Source organism: Pan paniscus, chromosome 3, assembly GCF_029289425.2.
Source record: "Pan paniscus chromosome 3, NHGRI_mPanPan1-v2.0_pri, whole genome shotgun sequence".
NCBI classification, from domain to species: domain Eukaryota; kingdom Metazoa; phylum Chordata; class Mammalia; order Primates; family Hominidae; genus Pan; species Pan paniscus.
In genome coordinates this window covers 167,212,263-167,234,259 of record NC_073252.2, presented here as the reverse complement: position 1 = coordinate 167,234,259, position 21,997 = coordinate 167,212,263, and the positions used below count along the sequence as shown (strand labels likewise).

At 39.1% G+C, this 21,997-nt stretch overlaps 1 protein-coding gene across 12 annotated transcripts in view; it reads left to right on the top strand.

Annotated features, from left to right (window-relative positions):
• The window catches only part of NEK1 (NIMA related kinase 1), a 214,055-nt gene that overhangs the window by 154,692 nt on the left and 37,366 nt on the right, over window positions 1-21,997 (top strand). For 8 of the 12 annotated variants that reach the window (XM_057302209.2, XM_055111995.2, XM_063603985.1 and 5 more), the window contains 2 exons: window positions 14,356-14,532; window positions 18,947-19,067. In XM_057302209.2, coding sequence (XP_057158192.2) covers window positions 14,356-14,532; window positions 18,947-19,067 — 298 coding nt within the window. The remainder of the gene's footprint in view (window positions 1-14,355; window positions 14,533-18,946; window positions 19,068-21,997) is intronic. The other 4 variants (XM_063603986.1, XM_063603987.1, XM_063603984.1 and 1 more) reach the window with 1 other exon arrangement.

The following is a 21,997-nucleotide window of genomic DNA, read 5'->3' as shown; positions in this document are numbered from 1 at the left end:
GCATCTATTGAGATAATCATGTGGTTTTTGTTGTTGGTTCTGTTTATGTGATGGATTACGTTTATTGATTTGTGTAGGTTGAACCAGCCTTGCATCCCAGGAATGAAGCCAACTTGATCATGGTGGATAAGCTTTTTGATGTGCTGCTGGATTCAGTTTGCCAGTATTTTACTGAGGATTTTCGCATCGACGTTCATCAGGGATATTGGTCTAAAATTATCTGGTTGTGTCTCTGCCAGTCTTTGGTATCAGGATGATGTTGGCCTCATAAAATGAGTTAGGGAGGATTCCCTCTTTTTCTATTGATTGGAATAGTTTCAGAAGGAATGGTACCAGCTCCTCTTTGTACCTCTGGTAGAATTCAGCTGTGAATCTGTCTGGTCCTGGACTTCTTTTGGTTGGTAAGCTATTAATTATTGCCTCAATTTCAGAGCCTGTTATTGGTCTATTCAGGGATTCAACTTCTTCCTGGTTTAGTCTTGGGAGAGTATATGGTTAAAGTCTCCAGGTAGTAATTATGTAAGTATGTGTCCAGGAATGTATGCATTTCTTCTGTATTTTCTAGTTTATCTGCATAGAGGTGTTTATAGTATTCTCTGATGGTAGTTTGTATTTCTGTGGGATTGGTGGTGATATCCCCTTTATCATTTTTTATGGCATCTATTTGATTCTTCTGTCTTTTCTTCTTTATTAGTCTTACTAGTGGTCTATCAATTTTGTTGATCTTTTCAAAAAACCATCTCCTGGATTCATTGATTTTTTGAAGGGTTTTTGTGTCTATCTCCTTCAGTTCTGCTCTGATCTTAGTTATTTCTCACCTTCTGCTAGCTTTTGAATGTGTTTGCTCTTGCTTCTCTAGTTCTTTTAATTGTGATGTTAGGGTGTCAATTTTAGATCTTTCCTGCTTTCTCTTGTGGGCATTTAGTGCTATAAATTTCCCTCTACACACTGCTTTAAATGTGTCCCAGGGATTCTGGTATGTTGTGTCTTTGTTCTCATTGGTTTCAAAGAACATCTTTATTTCTGCCTTCATTTTTTTATTTACCCAGTAGTCATTCAGGAGCAAGTTGTTCAGTTTCTATGTAGTTGTGCGGTTTTGAGTGAGTTTCTTAATCCTGAGTTCTAATTTGATTGCACTGTGGTCTGAGAGACAGTTTGTTGTGATTTCTGTTCTTTTACATTTGCTGAGGAGTGCTTTACTTCCAATTATGTGGTCAATTTTAGAATAAGTGCTATGTGGTGCTGAGAAGAATGTATATTCTGTTGATTTGGGGTGGAGAGTTCTGTAGATGTCTATTAGGTCTGCTTATTGCAGAGCTGAGTTCAGGTCCTGGATATCCTTGTTAACCTTTTTTCTCGTTGATCTGTCTAATATTGACAGTTGGGTGTTAAAGTCTCCCATTATTATTGTGTGGGAGTCTAAGTCTCTTTGTAGGTATCTAAGAACTTGCTTTATGAATCTGGGTCCTCCTGTATTGCGTGCATATATATTTAAGATAGTTAGCTCTTCCTTGTTGCATTGATCCCTTTACCATTATGTAATGGCCTTCTTTGTCTCTTTTGATCTTTGTTGCTTTAAAGTCTGTTTTATCAGAGACTAGGATTGCAACCCCCGCTTTTTTTTGCTTTCCATTTGCTTGGTAGGTCTTCCTCCATTCCTTTATTTTGAGCCTATGTGCATCTTTGCACGTGAGATGGGTCTCCTAAATACAGCACACCAATTTGCCAGTCTGTGTCTTTTAATTGGGGCATTTAGCCCATTTATATTTAAGGTTAATATTGTTATGTGTGAATTTGATCCTGTCATTATGATGTTCACTGTTTATTTTGCCCATTAATTGATGCAGTTTCTTCATAGCATCAATGGTCTTTATAATTTGGCCTGTTTTTGCAGTGGCTGGTACCAGTTTTTCCTTTCCATGTTTAGTGCTTCCTTCAGGAGCTCTTGTAATCCCTCAGCATTTTCTTGTCTGTAAAGGATTTTATTTCTCCTTCACTTATGAAACTTAGTTTGGCTGGATATGAAATTCTGGGTTGAAAATTCTTTCCTTGAAGAATGTTGAATAATGGCCCCCACTCTCTTCTGGCTTGTAGGATTTCTGCCGAGAGATCTGCTGTTAGTCTGACGGGCTTCCCTTTGTGGGTAACTCGACCTTTCTCTCTGGCTGCCCTTAATACTTTTTCCTTCATTTCAACGTTGGTGAATCTGACAATTATGTGTCTTGGGGTTGCTCTTCTAGAGGAGTATCTTTGTGGTGTTCTCTGTATTTCCTGAATTTGAATGTTGGCCTGCCTTGCTAGGTTGGGGAAGTTCTCCTGGATAATATCCTGGAGAGTGTTTTCCAACTTGGTTCCATTCTCCCCATCACTTTCAGGTACACCAATCAGACGTAGATTTGGTCTTTTCACATAGTGTCATATTTCTTGGAGGCTTTGTTCATTTCTTTTTACTCTTTTTTCTCTAAACTTCTCTTCTCGCTTTATTTCATTCATTTGATCTTCAATCACTGATACCCTTTCTTCCACTTGATTGAATCAGCTATTTAAGCTCATGCATGTGTCACGAAGTTCTCATGCCATGGTTTTCAGCTCCATCAGGTCATTGAAGTTCTTCGCTACACTGTTTATTATAGTTAGCCATTCTTCTAATCTTTCTTCAAGGTTTTTAGCTTCCTTGCTATGAGTTCAAACATCCTCCTTCAGCTAGGAGAAGTTTGTTATTACCGACCTTCTGAAGCCTACTTCTGTCAACTTGTCAAAGTCATTCTCCGTCCAGCTTTGTTCTGTTGCTGGCAAGGAGCTGTGATTCTTTGGAGGAGAGGAGGTGCTCTGGTTTTTAGAATATTCAGCTTTTCTGCTTTGGTTTCTCCCCATCTTTGTGGTTTTATCTACCTTTAGTCTTTGATGTTGGTGACCTCCAGGTGGGGTTTTGGTGTAGGTGACCTTTTTGTTGATGTTGATGCTCTTCCTTACTGTTAGTTTTCCTTCTAATAGTCAGGTCCCTCAGCTGCAGATCTGTTAGAGTTTGCTGGAGTTCCACTCCAGACCCTGTTTGCCTGGGTACCACCAGTGGAGGCTGCAGAACAGCAAATATTGCAGAACAGCAAATATTGCTGCCTGATCCTTCCTCTGGAAGCTTTGTCCCAGAGTGGCAGCCACCTATATGAGGTGTCAGTCAGCCCCTACTGGGAGATGTCTCCCAGTTAGGCTGCATGGGGGTCAGGGACCCAATTGAGGAGGCAGTCTATCTTTTCTCAGAGCTCAAGCACCATGCTGGGAGAACCACTGCTCTCTTCAGAGCTGTTAGACAGGGTCGTTTAAGTCTGCAGAAGTTGTCTGCTGCCTTTTGTTCAGCTATGCCCTGCCCACAGAGGTGGAGACTACTGAGGTGGTAGGCCTTGTTGAGCTGCAGTGGGCTCCGCCCATTTCGAACTTCTGGGCAGCTTTGTTTACCTACTCAAGCCTCAGCAATGGCGGATGCCCCTCCCCGAGTCAGGCTGCTGCCTGGCAGATCCATCTCAGACTGCTGGGCTAGCAGTGAGCAAGGCTCTGTGGGCGTGGGACCTGCCGAGCCAGGCACAGGAGAGAATCACCTAGTCTACCGGTTGCTAAGACCTTGGGAAAAGCACAGTATTTGGGTGGGGAGTGTCCTGTTTTTCCAGGTAGTCTGTCACGGCTTCCCTTGGCTAGGAAAGGGAAATCCCCCGACTCATTGCGCTTCCCAGGTGAGGTGATGCCCCACCCTGCTTCGGCTCACCCTCCGTGGGCTGCACCCACTGTCCAACCAGTCCCATTGAGATGAACCAGGTACCTCAGTTGGAAATGCAGAAATCACCCGTCTTCTCCATCAAGCACGCTGGAAGCTGTAGACTGGAGCTGTTCCTATTCCGCCATCTTGGAACTCCTGTTGAGTCTTCTTTTTTAATCTATTCAGCCACTCTCTGTCTTTTGATTGGAGAGTTTATTCCATTTACATTCAATGGGATTATTACAAGTAAAGACTTAATTCTGCCATTTTGTTATTTGTTTTCTGGTTGTTTTGTGGACTTCTCTTCCTTCCTTCCTTCATATCTTCATTTTAGGGAAGGTGATTTCTTTAGTGGTATGTTTTAATTTCTTGCTTTTTATTTTTTTGTGTATCTGTTGTATGATTTTTTATTTTTGAGAGTACTATGAGGTATAAATACTATCTTATAACCCACTATTTTAAACTGATGACAACAGTGATTGCAAAAACAGATACCAAACAAGCAAATAAAAAACTAATAAAGACTCTAACTTTGTCCCTCACTTTTCAACTTTTTGTTTCTATTTGTATCTTACTGTATTGTCTCTCAAAAAGTTGTAATTTTTTTTTTTCTTGAGACAGGGACTCACTCTGTCACCCAGGCTGGAGGGCAGTGGCACAATCTCAGCTTACTGCAACTTCCACCTCCTGGCTCAGGTGATCTCACATCAGCCTCCCAAGCAGCTGGGACTACAAGCATGTCCCACTGCTTGTAGCCACCACACATGGCTAAATTTTTTTGTTTTTTTTTTTTTTGTAGAGAAAGGGTTTTGCCTGTTGCCCAGGCTGGTTTCATGTTGCATGTTGCCCAGGCTGGTTTCAAATTCCTGGGTTCCAGCAATCCTCCCACCTCAGCCTTCCAAAGTTCTAGGATTACAGGCATAAGCCATCACACCTCACATAATGTTTATGTATTTTATTTCATTTTATTTTTTGAGACAGAGTCTCACTCCGTTGCCCGGGCTGGAGTGTAGTGGCACGATCTCGGCTCACTGCAGCCTCCACCTCCCGGGTTCAAGTGATTCTCCTGCCTCAGCCTCCCGACTAGTCTGGATCACAGGTGTGTGCCACCACACCTGGCTAATTTTTTTGTATTTTTAATAGAGATGGGATTTTAGCATGTTGGCCAGGCTGGTCTCAAACTCCTTACCTCAAGTGATCCACCCGCCTTCACCTCCCAAAATGCTGGGATTACAGGCGTGAATAATTTGTATTTTCAATCAGTTCATCTTTTAGTCTTTCTACTCAAGATATGAGTAGCTTACACACCACAATTACAGTGTTCTAATATTCTGTGTTTTTCTGTATACTTACTATTACTGGTGAATTTTACACCTTCAGATGATTTCTTATTACTCATTATTGTCCTATTCTTTCATATTAAAGAACTCCTTTTAGCATTTCTTATGGGACAGGTCTTGTGTTGATGAAATCCCTCAGCTTTTGTTTGTCTGGTAGTCTTTATTTCTTCATTATGTTTGAAGGATATTTTCTCTGGATATACCATTTTAGGATAAAAGTTTTTTCCTTCAGTACTTTAAATATGTCCTGTCACTCTCTCCTGGCCAGTAAGATTTTTGCTGAAAAGTCTGCTGCCAGACACAAAAGTCTGCTGCTGCTTTTCTCCTTTGTTTGTCTTTGACCTTTTGGAGTTTGATTAGTAAATGTCTTGAGGTAGTCTTCCTTGGATTACATCTGCTTGGTGTTCTATAACCTTCTTGTAGTTGAATATTGGTATCTTTTTCTGGGTTCAGGAAGTTCTCTGACATTATCCCTTTGAATAAACTTTGTACCCCGGTCTCTCTCTCTACTTCCTCGTTACAACGAATCACTCTTAGATTTGCCCTTCTGAGTCTGTTTTTTAGATCTTGTAGGTATTCCTCATTCTTTTTCCTTTGTTTTTTGTCTCCTCTGACTATGTATTTTCAATTGTTTTTTGTCTCCTCTCACTATGTATTTTCAAGCAGCCTGTCTTCAAGCTCGCTAATTCTTTCTTCTTTTGATGTGTTCTGCTATTAAAGGACTCTTATGCATTCATCAGTATGCCAGTTGCATTTCTCAGCTCCAGAATTTCTGCTTGATTCTTTTTAATTATTTCAATCTTTTTGTTAAATGTATCTGGTAAGATTCTGAATTTTTTCTCTGTTATTTTGAATTTCATTGAGTTTCCTCAAAACAGCTATTTTGAATTTTCTGTCTGAAAGGTCATATATCTCTGTCTTTCTGGGATTGGTCTCTGGTACCTTATTTAGTTATTTGGTGAGGTCATATTTTCCTGGGTGGTCTTGATGTTATGGATGTTCATCGGTGTCTGGGTGTTGAAGAATTTGATATTTATTGTAGTTATTTTGGGAGGTTGTCTGTGTGCAGGAATTTATCTATTACCTCTAGGTTTTCCAATTTGTTAACATATAGTTGTTCATAATAGTTTCACATGGTACTTTGCATTTCTGTAGTATTTGTTGTAATGGCTCTTTGTTTTTTATTTTCTTTATTTGGGTCTTCACTCTTTTTCTCTTAGTCTCATTAGTGGTTTTTCAATTTTGTTTATCTTTTCAAAACTCCAACTTTTGTTGATTTTTTTAGTGTCTGTTTCATTTTGTTCTGCTTATTATTTCTTCTACTAGTTTTGCTTTTTTTCATTAACTGTAGTCATCCTACTGTACTATTTTAAACACTAGAATTTTATTCTATTTAACTGTATTTTGTATGCATTAACCAACCACACTTTCCAGCTTCTGATAAGCACCATTCTGCTCTCTACTTCCATGAGATCAATTTTTTTAGCTCCCACCTATAAGTCAGAAACATGCAATGTGTATTTCTCTATATGGATAATGACCTCCAGTTCTATCCATCTTACTGCAAAAAAATAAGATTTCATTCTTTTTATGGCTGAATAATGGTCCATTTTGTGCATGTGTGTGTGTGTATATATATATATATATATATATATATATGTATATAGTTGTTTTGTTTTAAGTTTAGTGGGTGCATGTGCATGTTTGTTACATGGGTATATCGCATAATGCTGAGATTTGGGCTTCTGTTGAACCCATCACTCAAATAGTGATGATAGTACCTGATAGTTTTTGTTTTTGTTTTGTTTTTTTGCGTTCTCCCCACTCCCTCCTTCCTTCCTTTCGGAGTCCTCATTATCTTATTATTTTCACCTTTGTGTCCATGTGTACCAATTATTTAGGTTCCACTTATAAGTGAGAACATGTAATACTTGATTTTCTGTTTCTGAGTTAGTTCACTTAGGATAATGGCCTCCAGCTCCATCCATGTTGCTGCTTTTACTAATTTTGGATTTGACCTTTTTTTGCTTTTCTAGTTCCTTGAAATACATCATTACATTATTTATTTGAAATCTGTCTCTTTTTTTTATAAACAGGGTCTCACTCTGTCACCAGTGTTGGAGTACAGTAGTGCAGTTGTAGCTTGCTATAACCTTAAACTCCTGGGCTCAAGCAATCCTCTCACCTTAGCCTCCTGAGGAACTGGGACTACAGGCAGCCACCATGACCAGCTGTTTTTTGTTTTTGTTTTTGTTTCAGTAGTGACAGGGTCTCACTTTGTTGCCCAGGCCGATCTCTAACTCCTGGCCTCAAGGATTCTCCTACGTCAGCCTCCCAAAATATTGAAATTACAGCCATGAGCTTCTGGCCCTTTTGTGATATGGGTGTTTATTGCTATAAACTCTCAGCACTGCTTTTGCTGTTTCCCATAGATTTTGGTTTGTTGTGTTTCTGTCCCCATTTGTTTCATGAAATCCATTTATTTCCTTCTTAATTTCTTCGTTGACTCAATGTTTGCTCAGGAGCATGTTGCTTAAATTCCATGTATATGTACAGTTTCCAAAGTTCCTCTCGTGATTGATTTCTAGTTTTCTTCAGTTGTGGTCTGAGAAGGTACTTGATATGAAGTAGTTACGTTTTAATTTGTTGAGATTTGTTTTGTAGCCTACCATGTGGCCTGTCCTGGAGAATGTTCCATGTGCTGATGAGAAGAATGTATATTCTGCTGCTGTTGGATGTGTTCTATAGATGTCTGTTATGTCCTTTTGGTCTAAAGTGCAGTTTAAATCAAATGTTTCTTTGTTAATTTTCAGTCTAGATTATCTGTCCAGTGCTGTCCGTGGGGTGTTGAAGTCCACAACTCTTATTATATTGGAGTCTATCTCTCCCTGTAGTTGCTTTATATATCTAGGGGTTCTGCTGTTGAGTGCACATCTATTTATAATTGTTAGATCTGCTCATTTAATTTTTCCCTTCATCATTATGTAATGACCTTCTTTGTCTTTTTTTACAGCTTTTGGGTTAAAATATGTCTTATCTGATATAAGTGTATGCCTTCTCCCACTCTTTTTTTGTTTCCATTTGCATGGAATATCTTTTTCTGTTTCTTCATTTTCAGTCTACGTATGTAATGAGTTTATTGTAGGCAGCATGTAGTTTGGTCATTTTTTTTAAACCATTCAGCCAACCTGTATCTTCTAAATGATTAATTTATTTCATTTATATTAGAGGTTATTATTGATAGGTGAGGACTTAACTCTGGTCATTTTGTTAATTGGTTTTTGGATGTTTTGTATATTTGTTGTTCTTTTCTTTCTCTTTTATTGTTTCATTGCAGTTTGGTTATTTTCTATAACATTTGACTCCTTTTTCTCTTTTGTTTGTGAATGTGCTCTGTCAGGTTTTATACTTTAATGTGCTTGCATGGTGGTAGATACTGACCTTTTATTTCCACATGTAGTGCTCTCTTAAGCATTTCTTATAGGATCGGTCTGCTGTTGAATTCTCCCAGTTTTTGCTTCTTTGGGAAAGACTTTATTTCTCCTTCATTTTTGAAGGATAGCTTTGGTGGGTATAGTATTCTTGGCTGACAGTTTGTTGTTGGTTTGTTTTTGGTTTTGTTTTTGTTTTCTCAGCACTTTGAATATATCATCCCGTTTTCTCCTATCTTATAAGTTCTCTGCTGAGAAAGCCATTGTTAGTCTGTTGGGGGTGCTCTTATATGTAATTTGATGCTCTTTTCTTTCTGTTTTTAGAATTCTCTTTGACTTTTAACTGTCTGATTGTAATGTGCCTTGGGAAGATCTTTTTGGGTTGAATATTTTTGTGTCTTTAAGTTTCCTGTATCTGAATGTCTATATCTCTTACAAGGCTTGGGAAATTTTCAGCTGTTATTTCGAAATTTTCTATGTCCTTGCCCATCTCTTTTTTTTCTGAAACACCCAAAATTTGAATATTTGGGCACTTTACAGTTTCTCTTATGTCACATAGACTTCCATTATTCTTTTTTTTTCTTTTATCCTTTTATTTTCTGAGTGGATTATTTCGAAAGAACTGTTTTCATTCAGAAACTTTTTTGTCTGTTTAGTCTATTGTTGAAGCTCTCAGTTGTAATTTTATTTAATTCATTGAATTTTGTGGTGGGTGGGGGGGTTTGGGGTTTTCTTTGTTAGTTAATTTGTTTGTTTTTGAGACAGGGCTCTGTCACCCAGGCTGGAGTGCAGTGGCAGTGCCGTGATCACAGCTCACTGCAGCCTTGACCTCCTGGGTTCAAGGGATCCTCCCATCTCAGCCTCCCAAGTAGATGGGACTACAGGCTTTTGACACCATGCTTGGCTAATTTTGTTTATTTTGTGTAGAGACAGAGTTTTGCCATGTTGCCCAGGCTGGTCTCAAATTATGAGATAGATAGATAGATAGATAGATAGATAGATAGATAGATAGATAGATAGATAGATAGATAAAATATTTTTACTTGGTTAGAGACAGGCTGTCTGCCATCCAGGCTAGAGTACATTGGTGCAATCATAGCTCACTGCAGCCTCAAATCCTGGACTCAGGAGATCCTTCCACCTTATCTTCCAGACTAGCTATGGCTATAGGCACATGCCACCACACCTGACTTACTTTTTAAAGAATTTCCTGTAGAGACAGTATCTCACTGTGTTGCCCAGGCTGGTCTCCAACTCCTGGCTGCAAGCGATCCTTCTGCCTTCCTTTTCTAAAGCACTAGGATTACATTTGTGAGTCATAGCATCTGGCCCTGTTTGGTTATCTTTAATGATATCTATGTTGAATTTCTCATTCAGACCATGAATTGTTTTTCTGATTTCTTTGTATTATTTATCTGTGTTCTCCTATACCTCACTTAGCTTTAATTTTACTTTGAATTGTTTTAGGCATTTTGTAGATTTATTTTTGTTGGAATCTTGTTGGAAAATTACCGTGTTCTTTTGGAGGTATCATGTTTCCTTACTTTTCATGTTTCTTGTGTCCTTATATTGATATCTGTGCATCTATTGTAATAATCACTTCTTCCGATTTTACGGATTGACTTTCGTAGGCAAAGACTTTTTCCCGTATATGTATCCATAGTGTTGGTTGAGTAGGGTGTTTTGGCTTTGATTCTGGGTGGGCAGAGTAGTGCGGTCTTCATATGATTTCTTCGGCTGTAATCAGTGTCAGTGGTATCTGTGAATTCCTGTGTGTCTTAGGTTATGATTGTTCGTGGAGACTCTGGTAAGGATTTACTGTGGACAGGGAGCCAGTTGAGCCAGTCCTCAGGCCCCAGTCTTGGCAGCATGCTGAGAATGCAGGTACTTGGTCCCCCAGATGGTGTTCAGGCACTGGTGATAGTGGGTCCAGGTAATCCTTGGGCCTCCACATGGCTTACTTGGGTGCCAGCAGTAGCAATGGTGGGCCAGGTGGGCAAGGCTAGTCCCTGGGTCCATCATCAGCACTCATGGGCACCAGCAGTGGTGGTGGTGAACTGAGAGGGCTAGTCTCCAGGCCTTTAGTGCAGGTGGATGGTGGCAGTGGCTGCAGGTTGGGTCTCAGGGCCCTCGGGAAGGTATGTTTGGGTATCTGTGGTGGCAGACAGAGGTGGGTAGATCTCCAGACCTCTGGACAATACACATAGCACTATTGGGGGCATCGCCAGGTAGAGCAGGCCTATACTTGGGCCCCTGTGTGGTGCATGTGCAGGCAGTTTATGTTGGGCAGGACTGGTTGATCTCTAGACCCTAGATGATGTGTGTGGGTGCTGGCAGGCTGGGCAGGCCCTTTCCCAAGCCCCTGGAAAGCTTATACAGGCACTAGCAGCAATAGGCATGGCAAATTGTTCCCTGTGCCCCTGGATGATGCTCACAGGCCTTTGCCAAGGCAGGAGCAGGGCAGGGTGGGTCTGTCTTCAAGCCCTGTGATGGTGCTGTCAGGCACAGGTTGTGCTTAGCACAGTAGGTCTACCCCCAGAACCCCAGACTGCACACTCAGAAATCAGTGGTGGTGGTGGTAGGCAGGAGGGCCTGTCCTCGGGCCCCCTGACTGTGTGTGCAGGCACCTGCATCAGCAGGCATGGTGGGTTGATCTCCAGTCCTGGATGACATGCTTGCTAGTGCCAGCTCTGATGCATGGGGCAGATCAATCTCCCAGCTACCAGGTAGCATTCTCAGGTGGTGGCATCAGTGAGTGGGCCAGGCCTGACCTCAGGCTCTAGGATGGCACCCAAGCATGCCTATCTCCTTGCTCCTGAAGGTGCACACAAGTGCACATTCACCCAGGTGCTAGGGGAGGCAGGGTCGCTGTCAGTACCAGCAACTCCAGGAAGGCAGCTCCCAGGCTCTGGGGAGCACATGCTTCAGCTCCCTTTTTCCCAGGGGCAGCCTTCCTAATGTGCTGCACCACCCATTTCCTGTGGTGTAGGACTGTATGTGGGCTAGAGGACTAGGGACCTGGCTGCACAGTTGAGTCCAGCTCATGTCACAAGGTTGCAAATCTGTAGGTGGACATGGAGTAGATGTCAGTAGGGCTCCAGGGGTGTGGAGATTCAGGGCCTGTTGAGTCCTGGGGCAGGTTGTTATCTGGTAGGGATTGGGTTCTCAAAGTGGCACCATGTTGCAGCTGCTTGGGTCTCAGGATGCTGTGTGAGATCCAGCACAAACTTCCTCTCTAGAATAATGCATCACTTTGACTCCAGGCAGCTTCCTCTACTAGTCTCAGGGCGCTTGAGGGCTGAGGAGCCATGGCTAGGCTTGCAGGAGTCCATGGTGAGAACATGGAGCACTGGGGATCTCTCTTACCGTTTTCCTGCATTCAGGCAGGTCAATCTGTGGTGTTTCTCCTGGCTTCTAGCCAGTCCTAGCCAGGCCAACTGTTTTGCTTCCCTCTCCTTCCATGCCTCAGAGGTTCCCCATCCCTTTGCGGCTGAATTCCTGTGTTCTCTTTTAGATGCTCTATTCAATGTGTTATTATCTACTTGCTGTTTTGGTACTTCTTTGTGGAACAGACAAGTGCCAGGTGTCTGTGGTCAGCCATGCTGAAGCTCTCTCCAAACCCATTTTCCAAATCAATTAATATAATAGTATAATTTCTCTTTTATTATATTAATGTTGCAAATTGCATTGATTGATTTTTAAATATCAAACAGCCTGAAAGGTAATATCCCTTTAAAAAATTTTTTTACCATTTTTGTGTGGTATATATTTCATTGGTTTTATTTTTCCTTTTCTGATTGTGAGTGAATTTCATTATGTTGCATTCTATTGACTATTTTGATTTGCTGCTTTGAAAATTGCCTGTTTATATTCTCTGCCCTTTTTTATATTTCATTGCTTTTTGCTATGTTTTAAGAATTTTTATCTAGTATAGCTATCCAGCCGGGTGTGGTAGCTCATGCCTGTAATCCCAGCACTTTGGGAGGCTGAGGCAGGTCATTTCAGGTCAGGAGTTTGAGGCCAGTCTAGCCAACATGGCGAAACGCTGTCTCTACTAAAAATATAAAAAATTAGCCAGGCATAGTGCCGTGCGCCTGTAATCCCAGCTACTAGGGAGGCTGAGGCAAGAGAATTGCTTGAACCCGGGAGGTGGAGGTTGCAGTGAGCTGAGATCACGCCACTGCGCTGGGTGACAGAGCAAAACTCAGGTCTCTAACAAAAAAAAAAAAAAAAAAAAAGATATCCTAACCTCCTCCTCTTCCTTCCCCTATTTCTTTCTATATATAGATAGAAAATTTTATATCTGGACGCTGTACTGATTATTTTTACTAAATCTATTAAGCTTTCTTCCTTGAGATCTTAGATGTTCCAAATGTGCAGATTTATCATCAGTGACAAGAAATAGATTTTTCTCCTATATTTTGATTATTTCGTATTCTTCTGTTAGAACCCACTAAAGCAATCTTTAACAATAATAATAATGTGATATGGTATCCTGATTCCTGGTGTTAGTAGACATGATTTTATTGCAGAATGGTAGGGCTGAAGGAGGAAAAACACAGATGTGATCTCTGCTACAGTCAGTTTGTTTTGGCAAGCAGTTTGTTGAAGTACAGTGCAGGGAAATGATTCTGAAACATTTGCAACACTATAGTTTTGTTCTCTGTTGACTAGAAAGAAGTAAAGAGTAAAACAACTTATAAATACTTGATGAACAACTTTTTTGCTCTGGAAATTAACTGAGCTAAGGACAGTTCCTGCTAACCCAGTGTTATAAAAGGACTGCAGCCAACACAAAGGGCCTACTTGGCTTTAGAAACAATGAATTTAAATTGAGACCAATGAGCAAGGATTTCTGTTTTTCTTCAACCATTTTAACCCTGTGTATGCAGATATAGTAGGCAGAGAATTGAATTTATGCAAAATTGGGGTTTTGCCACTTGAATACAATAAGTTGAGGATGCACAAGAGAATGACTATATTATGGAATTTCTGTGAATTTTAATGGAGATGACAGAAAATGTAGCAGAATCAGTGCATTGTAGGTACTTTCAGGGTAAAATTTTTTTAGAGTTGGAGTTGTAGAGGCGGAGAAGTGGAAAATGAGTGTTAGAGATTAGAGGGTGGAATACTTAACACTGGAAATTTAAAGAGGCTATAATTAATGACAAGTTCTCTAAGATATGACCATTGGAGTGCTGGAGATAGGATGAAGACTGAGGTAGAGTGAAGTGCAACAAACCAAGAGGCCTACCTATTGGAAGGATTATTGATACAAATATAGAAATCACCTAAATTAGTTATGACAGAGTTAGTGTTGGGGAGCTTGTAACCTGGAAAGTAAAATCTTCAACGGATTAATAGGAGTGAGAGGGTGGTAAATAACTGCATTAAGCTATTCTGAGGTAGTTTTTTTTTCTTTTTATTCTTTTTTGAACCTGTCTCAGGATGTTCTGAGGTAAACCTCCTCTCTCCTGACACCAATTAAAAGTGTGGAGAATTTCAGAGCAATTAGAAGTAACTAGGAGTTACTTCATATAAACAGAATCAACTAGTTAATAATTTAAAAAATAGTATTCTAATACACATATTAATTTTACCAAAAGCAGAAAGAAGGTAAACCATTTTGACCCCCATAGAAATTATTATGTACAATTGAAATGAAATTTGACTTTCATATACTGTAGTCACTTATTAACTTCTAATATGTAACAGAGCTTAACTAGTAATTGCCTGTTGCAGTAATGCAGCTTCTTGAACTTTGCCCCCAATGCCATTACAGATAAAATTCGTCATTTTGAGAACTAGCATGATTTTTTATTTTTTGTTTTCACAGAGATTTTTCCCGAAGGGGAAAAGTACAAACCCTTAATTACTGGAGAAAAAAAAGTACAGTGTATTTCACATGAAATAAACCCATCAGCTATTGTTGATTCTCCTGTTGAGACGAAAAGTCCCGAGTTCAGTGAGGCATCTCCACAGATGTCATTGAAACTGGAAGGAAATTTAGAAGGTATGTTCTAATGAGTCAAAATGAGCTATATTTGATTTAGTAAAAACTTAAATTTCACAAGCTTTATAAACAGATTATCAAAATTTGTATATGTTTGGGTAATTATCTCAAATTAGGTTCAGTATTTTTATATTTTTAGCTATTGGTCTTTTTTTTATGACTGCCTAACAAGTCACCCCAAAACTTAGTGTTGAAACACCAACCGTTTCATATCATGATTTTATGTGCCAGGAATTGAGTCAAGACTTGTCTAATGTGATTTTTCCTAATTCGTGTGCCTTTATCTCAGAGATCAGTAAGTGTTGGTCAGCTGGCAGCTAGGCTGGTCTGAAGGGTCCCAAAAAGCTTCACTGCTATCTTGGCAAGTACAGCTTAGCTGGGCCCCTCTCCCTCTTTATGTGGTTTCAGGGCTATTCTATGTACTCTTTCTGGCAGGATAGTCTGACTTCTTATGTGATGGCCCGGGGCTCACAGATGCTAAGGTGAAAGCAGCTTGTACTCTTAAAAGCTGATCTCAGAACTAGCACAGTATCACTTCTGCCATACTCTATTAGTCAAAGCAGTCACAGCCCAACCTGGATTCAAAGGGAGGGCAAACAGAACCCACCTCTCAATGGGAAGGGCGTCAAAGAGTTTGCATCTGTCCTAAATCTGCCATAGTCTGCCCTCTGACCAAAAATTATCTTCTTTCCTCCCATATGCAAAATACACTCACACCTTCTGAAAGCCTCATCTCATTATGACATTAGCTCAGAGTTTAATATGATAACAAAGTCAGGCCTCAGTGCAGATGGGTTTTCTCATCTACAGGTCTTTGAGTACAGTTATTCTCAATCTGAAGACCTATGAGTAAAAAAAAAATTAGTTATTTGTTTTCCATATGTGCAAAATACAATGGTGAAACAACCTTTGGGACACCTTTTCGAAAACAAGGAAGATGGGAAGCAGATAGCAGTCATTGGTCCCTAGAAATTCTAAAATCCAACCAGGAATAGCATTGTCAGCCTGCTTCCTTGCACCAAAGCTTGGTGTGCTCAAGGGCTCTTCTCTTTTGCACTATGTTTGTCCCCTTCAGTCTGAGCTTACACAGTGCTTCCAAAAGCAGAATTTCTAAATAATTTTGTGGGTTTATTTGAATATTATTGATACTCACTGTGGTTAACAAAAGCCACTCATGTTTCTGAGACAGACTCTTCTCTACCTTCAGTTATCTATAAGGATACTGTAAGACAGTGCTGTTGAGTTCTTAGAAATTCTTTCTCTATCAAAGAGGGTCTGCAAGACATGCCTTTAAATCTTTCTGTGCTGTAACAGATCTTATGTGCACAACCTTGACTTCATCTTTGCCCTGAGGCCACACCCTACTGTCCTAAATTTAGTCTTTGTCTTGAGGCCATGTCTTCCTTTGAGAAGCATTTGTTACCTAGAAGGAATCATCCTGGGCTCTCTGTATCTCTTCTAAATTCTGCTCATAAGCTAAACTTTTTTCTTCAATTAATCTCTAGTTTCTTGTTCTTTATCAGAAGTTATTAGAAGCAGCTGTCACTTTGTTCTGCTTTGATAATTCCTTAGCTAGACCACTGGATCCATAAAGTACAGTTACTATCTTCCACATTATTGCAGTTACCAAATTTTCAGCCACCGTAGAGCAAGAATCCCCTTTTCTTCAGCCTCCAGTAACTGTTTTTCACTTGCCAGTCTCTCACCAACAATGTCATTGAAGCCCTTCCAATTTCTGCCTGCTCCGCAGTCCCAAAGCCAGTGCACATAGGCTTTTACATCAGCTCCTTGCTTCCGGATATGTAATTCTGCTTCAATTATCTATTGCTGCAAAACAAATTACTCCTAAAACTTAGTAGCTTAAAATAACAATTTTAGGCCAGGCTCAGTGGCTCACACCTGTAATCCCGGCACTTTGGGAAGCCAAGGCTGGCATATCGCTTGAGCCCAGGAGTTCAAGACCAGCCTGGGCAACATGGCAATACCCCTTCTCTACTGAAAATATGAAAATTAGCCACATGTGGTGGTGCATGCCTGTAATCCCAGCTGCTAGGGAGGCTGAGGTGGGAGAATCACTTGAGCCCAAGAGTTTGAGGCTGCAGTGAGCCATGAGCATGCCAGCCTGGGTGACAGAGTGAGAACTTGTCTCCAAAATAAAAAACAATTTTTATTTTTATTTTATGTTATCTTACAATTTTTTGAGTCAGGAATTTGGAGGTTCTTCTGCTCCATGTAGCATCAACTGGTATTGCTCAGTGGTATTCAGCCATCAGCTGGGCTTTTTTGGAAGACGCAAAATGACGTCACTCCCATGCCTGGCATATTGGCAGGGCTTATCCGGGTCCCTCTCCTTCATTTTAGTCTCATGGCATTGCAATGTGGTCTTTAAGAATAAACTATTTTCATGATGGCTTGGGCTTCCAGATATCAAATAGAAGTTCCCAGTTCTCTTAAAGGCTCAGCCTGGAACTGGCATAGCATCACTTTCACTGTCTTCCATTACTCAAGGGAATCACCATGCCAGCTGAAATTAAAGAGGAGGAGAAACAGAGCTCCCTCTAGTTGAGAGGAAAACCAGAAACCCTGCAAAATGTGACCGTCCTTAATTCACCACAGTAACTTAAATAATCTTATTCATTAGAACATAGTTACTAGTATCATTATGGAACAAAAGTTTGTTCCCCTCCCTACCCCCCAAAAAAATCATATGTTGAAATCTAATCCCTGATGTAATGGTATTGGAAGTGGAGTCTTTGCAAAGTAATTAGGTTATGAGAGTGGCGCCCTCATTAATGGGATTGGTGCCCTTATAAGAATAGGCCAGAGAGCTTTCTGCTTTCTACCACATACGGATACAAGGAGGAAAAGGTTATCTGCAAAACAGGAAGAGGGCCCTCTAGAACCAACCATGCTGGCACCCTGACATTGGATCCTTCAGCCTCCAGAACTCTGAGAAATAAGTTTCTATTGTTTACACCACCCAGTCTATGATACTGTGTTATAGTAGCCTGAACTAAAACAGTATCTTATGCCTTTTCTTTAAAAAAGAAAAGAAAATAGTGTTAGGCATACTATGGAAGCTGTATAGCCTAGTGCAGGAGTTGATAGACCAGAGAATAAATATTCTAGGCTTTGCAGGTAATGCAGTCATAAATCAAGTTTATAGAATAAGTTGATAATGATACAGCTTAAAGTACTAGGAAACAGAATTATTCATTAAAAAATAAAAAAGGATTTTGCCCCCAAGTGCTTACCTTGAATGAATGACCAAAATAATCATTTGAATAAAAGATAAAAACTTAAAGATTAGTACAATATCAGTTGTCTTTCCAAATAAGACAGATAATTGGAAGCTTTAAAAATGGAGAAGTATGTCTGTATTCCAGGGGAAGTAAGAGGGATAGTGTTGGCTTAAACAGGATATTATTGATAATCTTAATTGGAAAGGAAAAAGAGAAGTTAACAAATACTCTCCTCATCGCTGTTCACTTTTGGAAAATATTAGCCAGGTGAAAAATGAGCCACTGCCAGAAAACAGAGGTAACATCTTGATGTTAATTGAGGGTCAGGCCAGGTGTGGTGGCTCACGCCTGTAATCCCAGCACTTTGAGAGGCTGAGGCAGGTGGATCACTTGAGGTCAGGAGTTTCAGACCAGCCTGGCCAACATGGTGAAGCCCCATCTCTACTAAAAATACAAAAATTAGCCTGGTGTGGTAGTGTGTGCCTATAGTTCCAGCTACTCAGGAGGCTGAGGCAGGAGGATCACTTGAGCCCGGGAGGTGTAGGTTGTGGTGAGTGAGCCAAGAGCAAACCACTGCACTCCAGCCTGGGCGATGGGAGTGAAACCCTGTCTCAAAAAAAAAAAAAAAAAAAAAACTATTTGAGGGTCTAAGAAAATAGATTTTTAGTGCCATTCAATTATGTTCTCAATATCATTGTGAAAGTCCTGGTAATAGTTTTTCTTTTTTGACTATTAAAAGATAGATTTTGAAGATTGAAATTTTATTTTAGTCACTGATCAGTAATATCACAGTCTATTCTTCCATATTTCTAACCACAAATGTCTTTATTCTTTAAACTGGTTTTATACCTTCCCTAAATGAATTTACATATTACTAAAATTTTAATTGAAGAGAAAATTTTACATAATGGTGAAAAATATAGAGTATGCCATATTACCTTTGAGCATTTTTATTACAGTAAAAGGCAAAAGAAGTAGTCTGTCGTTTCAGAAATAACTGAACTAAAGACTTCATAATAAGAGTTAAACCCTATAGAGAGAATACTTAATTTTTCTGTTTTAATGAATATATTACCCTAAAACTAGGTAGCAATAATTTATAGCAAGTTTATTCAATATTCTCTTGACAAATTTTGCTTTGAGATGTCTCTCGTTACGTTTATCCTTTGCAGAACCTGATGATTTGGAAACAGAAATTCTACAAGAGCCAAGTGGAACAAACAAAGATGAGAGCTTGCCGTGCACTATTACTGATGTGTGGATTAGTGAGGAAAAAGAAACAAAGGAAACTCAGTATGTACATCTTTTCCTGACATTTTAAAACCCAGGTCCCTTTTGTAATAACTTTTAAGAAAATACTATAATAAGCTAATATTGCAACATAATATCCTAATATTGTAATACCTTATAAAAGGAATTTAATTTTAATAGATATTCATATGGTTCAGAAATAAACAAGTATATAAAATATTTGAAGAGGCCGGGCACAGTGGCTCACACCTGTAATCCCAGCAATTTGGGAGACTGAGGCGGGCAGATCACTTGAGGGCAGGAGTTCAAGACCAGCCTGGCCAACATGGCAAAACTCTGTCTCTACTAAAAATACAAAAATTAGCCAGGCATGGTGGCACGTGCCTATAGTCCCAGCTGCTTGAGAGACTGAGGCACAAGAATTGCTTGAATCCAGGAGGCAGAGGTTGCAGTGAGCCAAGATAATGCCACTGCACTCCAGCCTGGGCTACAGAGCAAGACTGTCTCACAAAAAATAAAGTGGGCCAGGCACGGTGGTTCACACCTGTATTCCCAGTACTTCGGGAGGCCGAGGAGGACGGATCACCTGAGGACAGGAGCTCGAGACCAACCTGGCCAACATGGCAAAACCCCATCTCTACAAAAATTAGCCAGGCATGGCGGCGGGTGCCTGTAATCCCAGCTACTCAGGAGGCTGAGGCAGGAGAATCACTTGAACCTGGGAGGTGGAGGTTGCAGTGAGCTGAGGTGGCACCACTGCATGCCAGCCTGGGCAACAGACTCTCCAACTCAAATAAATAAATTAATTAATTAATTAAAGTATGATGATATGCAGTAAAAAGTCTTGCTTACATCTGTCCCCATCCACTCTTGTCTTCTTTCATGTATTTCTAGTATATGCTTAAGCAAAAATAAATATATTGTCTTCCTCCTTACAGTTAACTACATTTGTTAGTATAGTGTACACAGATTTTTCCACTTTGTTTATTTTTGGTTAATAATAAATCTGGGAAATTTTTAAAATAATAATACATAAAGGGCTTTCTTTTTTTCTTATTTTATAGCTAGTTAGTATTCCATTATGTAGAATACCACAACTCAACAAGTTTCCTACCTGCTGGACATTGATTGACATTACAAATGATGCTGCAATGAATAACTTTTTATATAAAGTGACTTTCGTGTGTGTATATATCTGTAATAAGTATAATTGCTTGGTCAACTGCATTTTTATAAGTTGCATTTGTAATTTGGTTATTGTTCTCCTGGAGGTTGTACTGGTTTACACTTTCAGAAAGAATGTCTGAACCCCATTTTCTCCACAGCCTTGCTAAACTTTTCTCATCAAACTTTTTGAGTTTTTCCAATCTAACAAGGTAAAAAATAGTATATCTGTTTGGGCTGTTAGTCTAGCTCTTATGATAGGTAAAGGTAAGCACATCTTTTCAAATGTAAGTTTCATTTGAACTTCCTTGTCTGTGAATTTTCTCTTTATATCTTTGGTCCCCCCTTTTTTTTAATTTAGTCGTTGGTCTTTTATAAATTAGTAAAAACTCTTAAAAGTGAGAGATATTTGCCCTGGTGGTTACATGAATTGCAACTATTTTTTCTCTGCTGGTCATTTATGTTTTGTGTGTGCGTGTGTGTGGTTTTGCCATGCTGAAGTATATAGTTTATTTTTGTTTATCTTTTATTGTTATCATATTTATCTGAGCTTTGATAGTTACTCAGAACAGCCTTGTTCTTTCTAAGATTACCAAATTTTTTTTCAGTTTTTCTAGTATTTTTTTTTCTTTCTTTTTTTTTTATTTTGGTAGAGACGGAGTCTAATTTTGGTGCCCAGGTTGATCTCAAACTCCTGGCCTGAAACAATCCTCCCGCCTTGGCCTCCCAAAGAGCTGGGATTACTGGCATGAGACTGTGCCTGGCCAGCATTCTAGGACTTTTATTTGATGCTTTATACATTTAAATATTTGATTTTTTTACATGTAAATCTGTGGAATTTATCATGGTTTATAGATTTGAGTCTGTTTGTATACATTTTTTCCTATTCTATTGGTCTGTCTACAGTAAGCTAGTACATACTTTTAATTAATAAATTATAAAATATTTTGGCATTGTTATGTATCGGTTATCAGGTTTTTTATTTAGGTTTTCCATATACTTAACAATTTTTATTCACTTCATTGAAATGAGTGAAGGCTTCTTCCTACTAATGTGTTTCCATTTATTTCATTTTATATTTCAAGTGATTTTTATCTAATGAATGTTGATCCTAAGTTATTTGGTGCATAGATATTCACAAGTATAATACTCTTGTGGTAAATTACACATTATAGCATTATAAAATATCATTGTTTTAGTCTTGCTTAATATTTTTGACTAAGTTTTATCTTTTTATTTATATTTGCCCAATCTGCATTGGCTCATCCTTCTGTTTTCAGCTTTTCTGAATTATTTTATTATGTTTCTGATATCGTTCATGATTCAATCTGAAATTTTTGTATTTAAATATCTAGTTAATTTACAGAAGTATGCTATATCTTTGATATGATATAATAGTTGAATTTTGTTGTCATTTTTATTTTATTTGTATATTCTTTTTAGTCTTTTGCTGTATTGGCTTTATTGGTTTTTTTTAACTAATAGATTTCTGTAAGCAATTTTAGTTTACAAAAAAATGAGCAAAAATTATAGACTTACTAGATACCTCTCACTCCCCACCCCCAACAATTTTTTTTTTCTTATTCCTGGCAAGTGATATTTTTAACATCTTGCATTAATGTATTTTATTTGTTACAACTGATGAGCCAATATTGACACATTACTATTAACTTAAAGTTTATAGTTTACATTAGGGTTCACTATTTGGTACATTCTACAAGTTTTGACAAATGTGTAATGACATGGATTCACATTACACTATTATTCCTATGATACTGTACAATCCTCCGTGCTTCACCTGTTTATCC